The 8,937-nt window shown below is 41.9% G+C and overlaps 1 protein-coding gene across 2 annotated transcripts in view; it reads right to left on the bottom strand.

Annotated features, from left to right (window-relative positions):
* Positions 1-3,015: 3,015 nt before the first annotated feature.
* The window catches only part of CRPPA (CDP-L-ribitol pyrophosphorylase A), a 64,708-nt gene continuing 58,786 nt past the window's right edge, over positions 3,016-8,937 (bottom strand). Inside the window, exons 10-11 of one of the 2 annotated variants that reach the window (XM_044429613.1) lie at positions 5,905-6,024; positions 3,016-3,028 (exon numbers count right to left, since the gene is read on the bottom strand). In XM_044429613.1, the coding sequence (XP_044285548.1) occupies positions 5,920-6,024 (105 nt within the window). In that variant the 3' untranslated portion in view covers positions 3,016-3,028; positions 5,905-5,919. Of the gene's footprint in view, positions 3,029-4,927; positions 6,025-8,937 lie in introns of those variants that run through there. The other variant, XM_044429612.1, reaches the window with a different exon arrangement.

Genomic DNA, 8,937 nt, shown 5'->3' with positions numbered 1-8,937 from the left:
AATTCAACGTGTTGGTGATGACCTATAAAGCCCTAAACGGCTTGGGTCCTGGTTACCTGAAGGAGCGCTTACATCCATACCCGCCCGCCCACACCTTGAGATCTGCGGGAGAGGCCCTTCTCCGGGAACCCTCCGTGAAAGAAATTAGGAGGGTAGGTACTCGGAGGAGGGCTTTCTCTGCGGTGGCGCCCAATCTATGGAATGCGCTCCCCAGAGAGGTCCACCTGGTGCCGTCGTTATTTGTTTTTCGGCGCCAGGCGAAGACCTTTTTATTTAAGCGTCATTTTAATTGTTAACAGTATTTGCTTATTTTATCTGGCCAGGGCGACTTATTTTATTTTATATTGTTACTTATTTTATATTGTTATTTTTATATTGTTATTTTTTGTATTTTACTTTATGTTGTGAGCCACCCCGAGGCTTCGGCAAATGGGGTGACATAGAAATGTTTTAATAAATAAATATTTATGTCATAGATTTAGAGTGCTATCTGGTTGGCTCAGTCAAATGATTCTGGCCACAAAACGATTTCAGAGGGACAGCAAAAAGAGTGACTAAAGGAGAACAATGGTTTTTAAGATATGCTCATGCCTAATGCTTCAGTCACTATGTTGTAAAATCTATATTCAAGCAAAAATAACAGGTAAAAGTATGCTATTGAATCAAAGGATGAGTATAATGATGATTGCAAATAATACTTGACTTGGAAAAGTAATACTACCATGTATTTGAGGTGCCTACCTCAGCATTTTGGCACCTTGACTACAGTTGTGCTATTTAACTGCTCTCTCTCTGCCAGGTGCCAAGGCTCAGCTGCAATTGCATGGCTGAGCTGCTGGGCTGGGTGATCGAAAGGTCAACAGTTTGTATTTGTATGATGGGGTGAGCTCCCATTGCATCATCCCAGCTCCTGCCAACCTTGCAGTTCAAAAGCATACACATGCAAGTAGATAAATAGGTACCACTTTGGTGGGAAGGTAACAGTGTTCTGCGTACCTCAGTGTTTAGTCATGCTGGCCACATGACCACGGAGACTCTCTGCAGACAAACGTTGGCTCCTTCAGCTAGGAAACGGAGATGAGCACCACCCCCCAGGGTCAGACATGACTGGACTTTAATGTCATGGGGAAACCTTTACCTTAAAGGGATGCGGTGGCGCAGTGTTTTAAACCACTGTGCTGCTGGGCTGGTTGATCGAAAGGTCACCGGTTCAAATCTGCACAATGGAGTGAGTTCCCGTTGTTCTGTCCCAGCTCCTGCCAACCTTGCAGTTTGAAAGCATGCAAATGCAAGTAGATAAAAAAGGTACCACTTCGGTGGGCAGGTAACAGCGTTCCGTGCACTTCGGTGTTTAGTCATGCTGGCCACATGACCATGGAGACTGTCTGGGGACAAATGCTGGCTCCCTTGGCTAGGAAACAGAGATGAGCACCGCCCCCTAGAGTCAGGCATGACTGGACTTTAATGTCATGGGGAAACCTTTAACCTTTACCTTACATGTCATAAACAAAAAATAAGAACTGAAGATTAGTCTCTATACAGCAGCAAAGCCAAGGAAGGACCAGAAAAAACAACAAGGACATGGCAGCTTCTCTAGGGAAGACACTTGTATCTCATTTGCTTGCTTTTACCCTCTCTCTTGATTTATATGGCCAAATCCCACAAGCCCTTTGTGGCTCTTTCGCCTACACTTCTGAGTATTTATTTGCTATAGTGCTTGGAGGAAGGTCAAAAAATACTCAGCAACTGTTTTGAAAATTGAACTTGCTGTACACAAATGTTGCGATTGTGCAGTCAGTTATGCCATAATGTGCCTTAACTGCACTGAATAAGCTGCACCCAAAGATATGACCAAGGTGTCAGAATATGACCACCTGTTTCCCTCCAAATGTTCAAAAAGAATACGTGAGATGACTAATAACTTAAGTCAATTTCATGTGGGTTGTGCATGAATGCCCTTGTAAGCATATAAAACTCTGGTGCTTATCAAACATTAACCAGATTTGTTTTACTTCCCTCACATACTTATTTATGCATTTTGTGGAAACAGTTAGTAGAAGAACATAAACATAACTCATGTTTTTTCATTCACACTTAATGCTGAGAGAAAACAACAGATTCCTAGATAAGGAGTACGAAGTAACTAAGCATAATGTTCTAAAGAAATCTTCCACTTGGTTAAGCAGCTCCATCGCTTACATGGTGAACTGAAATGCTGTCTGTGCATCAGTCTTCAACTGATGCATTCTGCAGCTAATGCATAAAGTGCAAATGATATACCAGCATCTTTAATAAATCCGTGTTAAAAAGCCTTTCCATCTCTAATAAACCCATGTTTAGAGCCTTTCCAATTCATGCCATTTCAGGTATGTCAACCATACTTTAAAGCCTTACATGTAGCTCACCTGTAACAATATAAAAGCTAAACTGCACAGGAGACATGGGTGAATGGGTATGACCCAACACCAATCATAGATCTTTTCATGTTCAGCAAGAGGTCTAAATAGGGCTTTGTTAGCATATTCAGCTCCATGAGGTTACACATTCTATTCAGATCTTTGTGCACAGTATGCAAAGATTTAACCAGCAGTCATGTGACTGGGGTCAATGGGAGGTGGATGCAATATGAATATCCATGTCCCCTATTCATGATTATGTGAACATCTGCAATGGGCTTATATGTGGGGCTACAAGAAATACTGATACACTCACGACAGTAGTTTCTGCTTCCATAGTGTGTGGCCTTATGTATGGATCTTTCTTTGCTACCTCAGGACTCTAGCATGTTATCTTTCTCATAAAGTTTCCCTATTAACTTCAGTGGAAGGAACAGTTCCATGCATGAAAATGTGGAGAACCTCTTCAATGGAGGTGTTAGTGCTTCTGCTGAACTTGCTTCCTCTGGATATTACTGAAGCCTGCATCCAAGCCCTCAAGAAGAGGATTTTCCTCCAAGTGAACTGCCATTTTTTCTTCTCAAGGAGAGAAACACAGAAAGATAATGGGTGGATTTGCTTGCTCCTGCTGCCTGTGCATGGGAGGAGCTTCACTCAGGCTCTCATGGAGAAGGATGCTCCTTTCTGGAACACCACCCATTTGATTGCCTCCCTTTTGCCTCAGTGTTGGTTGGTCACCCCTCCCTTGCTTGAGTAGCTCCTCAGGATCAGGAGGGAAGGATGCCTGACCAATTCCTTCTCCCCTCTGGTCTGCTTCAGGTCTCCATTTGCAGAGTGCTTGATAACCATAGGGAGCCATATTCAGCATGTAGAAACATAGAAACAGAGCAAGTCAGAAGGGGCCTCCTGGGCCATCTAGTCTGACCCCCTGGCTCCAGCTGGCTCCACTCATGACATGCCTACCATATGCATATCCAGCCTAACTTTGAACACCCTCACTGATGGAGATCCCATGGAAGCCCATTCCATATCCTTGGGGTCCTAACTGTCAGTACTTCCTGGCACCCAAATTGAATCCAAATTGAATCTTGGTCCCGAGCTTTCCTCTCTTGCAATGCGCCCTGCTTTCCTTGGCAGGGGAAACAGGTCATGACCCCCCTCTGCCTGGCACCCTGTCATGTTCCTGTATGTCACCAACAGTCACCCTTAGAGTTTCCTCTTCCCCAGTTTAAAAGACCTAGCTCCCTCGGTCTTGCCTCATACAGCTTTCCCTGCAATCTGGCCACCATCCTTGAGGCCCTACAGTGCACTGATTCCAACCTGGCTATATTCTTCCTGTAATGTGAAGCCCAGAACTGAACACAGTTCTCCAGCTGCGGGTGCACCAGAGTAGGATAGAGTGGCAGTAATACTTCTCTTGATCTAGAAGTCACACTTCTGGCTATGCAACCAAGGGTGGCGTTTGCCCTGTTGGCCGCTGCGTCACACTGCTGACTCATGTTTAGCCTGCAGATGACCAGTCTCCGAGATCCCTTTCACAAGAGCTGCTCTCCAGCCACTTGTCCCCTAACCTGTACTTATGACACCCATTCCTATGCCTCAAGTGCAAGACCTTCCACTTATCTGCATTGAACACCATCCTGTTATCTCCCACCCACTTCCATAGTCTGTCCAGATCCTTCTGGATCTGGAGTACCTGCTCCTCCTTGGAGTACCCCAAAACTCCTCAATTTCCCAACCAGGATATCATGTGGCACTCTGGCCTTACTGAAATTCAGGTAAACCACAACCACCGCATCCCATCTAGCCACCTTAAAACCTTGTCATAGAATTCCACAAGGTTTGTCTGGCAGGACCTGTTTTTGTGGAAGCCATATTGTGTGGCTGCCAACCTCACTTCCCTATCTAGGATTACTAGATCTCACTATTATGAGCCTTTCCATTGTCTTTCCATGATCAGCCATGTGATCATGGCCGTCAAAGAGAGGAGCCTTATTGCTCCCTGTAGAGCCTCTTGGGATACCACGTGTGACTGAAAAGCAAGAAAATGACAAACAGGAGGAAAATTACCTTGATGAGCCTGTTAGTCTTTCAGGCAAATCCCAGCAAAAAATTGCCCACGGTAGAAACCACACAGGATTGCTTGTCATGATGTGTGAACTTGACCAATGTGTGGCATGCACAAACTAATTCAGAAATATGTATTTGAAAGGTTTTAGGCACAAAGAACTTATTTTACCAAAATATTCAGCACATATAATCTTAAAATGTATGTGGTGGTGTTGATGTTTTTCTGCTGATCCTTCCATAGAGTCAGTGTGCTATGGTAGGTTAAGGGTTGGACTGGGGAGCCAGGAGATCTGGATTCTAGTTCTCACTTGGCTGTGAAACCCACTGGATGACTTTAGGCCATTCACAAACATTCAGCCCAAACTGTCTCAGAGGACTGTTGTGAGGGTAACATGGAGCTATGTGAGCCATCTTGAGTTCCTCACAAAAAAAAGGGAAGGATAATGCAGGATAATGCAGCAATAACATATTTTTATGTGTGGAAACAGAAAATTAGACAGCATTAACATATTAACTTCATTTTAAAAGCCCCTTTTACAGAAATAAAGGAAGATAGTATTTTTGGAACCTGATCAGCAATAAGAACTATTTCCTAGACTGAGAAAATAAGAAAAAGTATTTCATCTCTCTTTCTGTATATAAACACACTTATTAACTAAACCTCATTCAACCTATGCAACTTACAATGGAACTCATTTCAAAGTAAACATGCAGAACATTCCAGAGTTAGTCCTATTTATTTCAAGGAGAGTGTTATGTATATGCTTAAAATTCCACATTGGAATAAATGTACTCAAAAGTACTTCAGTTTAGCTGAATCATGCTCATACAGCTTTGAAACCACACTATAGTTATATCCCTTTAGAGCACAACCCGATTTGTTTCATATCCATTCTTTCTACCCAAAGGCAACAAATAACAATCTTCTGTACTGTATAGTTACTGTATGTCATAGAAAATCTCTCTCACAAATATCCAAATGCTAACCTTAATAGACTGGCAGTAAATTTCAATTGCAGTTGTTAATGAAACTGCATGTTCTTTCATCAGTAAGGGCATAATCCTATGACCGCCCAACACCATGTCAGAGGCCAAAGGATTCTCTGAAGTCCCAGCTCTGAGATCCTACAATCTTGGAACTAGAACTCTGAAGACTGAGCTCCTGCTCTGCCCTTCTATGGCTGCAACTGGACCTCAGGGGAGAAGGGTTGCACCATGGGTGAGAAGGCAGCTGGGGCCATGGATTCCAACTGGCAGACCAGCTTCCTTCCCCTTTCTTGGCACCATATCTAAAATGTCTGTTAAAATAAAATGCTGCAGCACCTCACCCCTCCCATCACATACTCAGAAGTCTACAAATTTGAGGCTTAGAAGTATCTGCTGTGGGGACAATAGCATTGCACTGTAAAGGGTTTCTGGAAGCCTGGTGATTAAATACTTTCATATTTCCTTCTCATGCCACTAGAAGCTGACCAACGAAGGCTGGATTTCTGTCCCTTATTAATGCCATGATAAGTGAAACTGCTGAATCCATGGTCTCTTGAAGCTTCAGATTGTCCTGAAAGGGAAAAAATACATCAGTTATTTTAATTTCTAGAATGGTGATTTCAAAACACTGCTGGAGAATAGAAATCCCAGGAAGAAGTAGGACTGTCTAACTTAGTGGCAGTGCAGAGAGTTTGCTTACTGGGTAGTAGGTACTGTGTATGGGATCTACAGATGAAAAAAAAAAAAGGATTTAGAATAGTGAAGCATAGAAATAACTTTGCTGGAGGCCTTGGACAGTTACTGCCAGTTGCAATCAAGAGTACTGCACCAAGATGTAACTGCTTATACAGTTTCACGTTATTAGATTCCACCCCCCCCCCCCTTTGCCTAGACTGGATTTTCAAATTCTTACAGACTTCAGTATGTGAAAAGTTTAGACATGTTGTGAACTATTGAGTACAGCAGGATAGGAAAACAAAATAAGCAACAGAGATCTTGTTCTCATCCCACAGCAATTATCACATACTATCGACCACCCACCGCTGCTTCTACAGTTCTGGCATCTGAATAGTGTGATGTTTATGGATCACGCTAGGCAAATTGTTTTACTTATTAGCCAAACCTGTAACACAAAAAAGGGAGTGATCCTGGTAATTACTATCTCTGCTTCCCAACCTTCAAAAATAGATCATCCTGTCATTAAACTGCTCAAGGAATCCAGCTTAGTAAATGCCCTATTGAATCCTTCAGGACTTTCATACTTTTATCATTATTTAAATGGTTGTTTTACTGCATTTGTATACTAAATAACAAAATATGTACCATACCATGTGGATGTAATTTGGAAAAGAAAACTGTCTGGAACCTTGCCAATCATACAATATATAAATTCATATTACAAAAGTTCCCCTCTACAAGAAGTTATGTACCGTTTTTAAATAAGAAAAGCCTTACCAACTCCAGATGAGGTGCAAGCTCAGATATACTTACCACTCAGATGCCCTTAGATCTGGATGGTTTCGCAATGTGTGGGTGTACATATCACACACAGTTTTTGTACTCTTTAATACTTATTGGATTCTGGTAACATACTGCCAGAGTGCAGTTAATATTTGCTTTCTGGTGGTGGTGTGTTATTGGTACTCAGTTGTTTGTATATAGCCAGACATGCATTCAACAAATGTGTGTTTACATTTTTACTAAACATTGAAGTGGAGTTGTTTAATATTTATTATTTAGTTATTAGATTTATATCCCACTTTTTTGTTATAGCAAACTCTAAGTAAAACTAATACCATTTTACTGCTCACAAAGTATAAAAAATGGACAGAACTAGAAAAGAAGTATCAAGGGTGCAATGTGAAATCTTCCAGACTAGTGTATTCAGAATGGATTATGAAGTGTTTCATGTGTGAAATTGTACTGTAGCCTGAACCCAGAACTATCACTTGAGTCACAGTGGTCAGCAGCACTCTCCTTCAGCTATAGTTGATACATGGGCTTCCTTTGAAGATGGTCCAGAAATGCCAACTGATTCAAATCAGGGCTGTGTGGTTGTTGACAAAAGCAAATCCACATGCCCACATTAAGCCAATTTTATACCAACTGCATTGGCTACCATTTGAGGTCCAGGTCCAATTAAAGTGCTTCTGTTGGCATATAAAGCCCTGAATGACTTGGGACCAGGATACCTGAAGGACTGCCTACTCTCCTATGTACCCACCTGTCTGTTAGGATCTGAGTCAGAGACCCTTCTTAAAGAACCAGCCCCCAAATAGGTGAGGGGAATGAGAAACAGAAGGTGGGTATGGACTGACCTGGCAGAGTGCTGGGAGGGCAAGCAGAGAGTGGTGGAGCAGTGCGCCAGCTGTGGCCACTTGTGGGCAGCCCCTCCAGGCAGCCCCTCCCTTCATGCTAGCCTTTTTCCCCAAAGACCTTCCCATCTGGGGAAGTGGCTGAAGGGCAGACGCCAAGGGGCACCACGCGTTGGTGCCCATTTGATGCCCAGTTGGTGCCTCCTAGGGCTTGAGACTCTTGCCATTGGCTGGTTGGTTGTGTGGTTTGTAGATGTAGGCTACATGAAGATAATGAATTGTCTAATTTTAATTCCTTTGTATTGCTATTACTATCTTAGAAGTTCTGTAAATTGTTTATTGCCTCATGTAGATGTCTTGTTTTGTTCTGAACTCTTGTACCTTGTTTTGTATTATATTTCATTATATCTTGTATATTACATTAATGTATTTTGTAAACCACCCTGAGAGCCTTTTATAGCTAAGTGGCAGTAAGAAATTTAATTTAATAATAGCAGTAGCAGCAGCATGTTGATTTCTGACTACAGTTAAGTTGAGCAAGATCTTTAAAAGTTTTGATGCTTTGTGATCAAAATAATTTCTGGATTTATGAAAATTATGCAATCATTGCTCACTTTGTCCTTTTATCCTAGATTCATCTATTTGGTTTAGCTTTCATGCCAACTGGACTTGTGAATATTCTTATTCTAGAAACCTCTTATAAACATATATTGTGATTGTCAGCTATTCTGCCAGCTATATGCAACTAAACCAAGAAATATGTGTATGTTAGCTACTTCAAAGAGGTGATCTACTAATAAAAAACAAGGTAGTAGTCTGTCTGTTGAACACATCTGGCAATTCTTTTGGGTGGTTTCCTTAAAGATTTCTGCATAATAGCATCTAACTATTGTATATGCTATTCTATAAAAAAGCATGGCCACCTTTATTCAAGGGGGGCTGGTTTTATTCCATCAAGTCTGGGATGAGTAAAGCATTTCTTATTCCACCAGTAATTTGTGGCAACTTGCTTCAAAAAGTGATTGAAATCTTTTTTGCACACATTTAAGCAATCTCCTGGATGAGACATTAACATAAGCATTGCATCGGAATGCCCATCTTTCATTACATCTGCTATTGGCACATGCACTCAATTGTTGGTGACAGAAGAACAAGGGTAGTCTGTAAAT

The sequence above is a fragment of the Varanus komodoensis genome, unplaced genomic scaffold (genome assembly GCF_004798865.1).
Source record: "Varanus komodoensis strain SLA01 unplaced genomic scaffold, ASM479886v1 scaffold2, whole genome shotgun sequence".
Lineage (NCBI taxonomy): Eukaryota > Metazoa > Chordata > Lepidosauria > Squamata > Varanidae > Varanus > Varanus komodoensis.
Note: the sequence above shows the minus strand (reverse complement) of the source record. Positions and strands in the feature narration are given on the sequence as shown.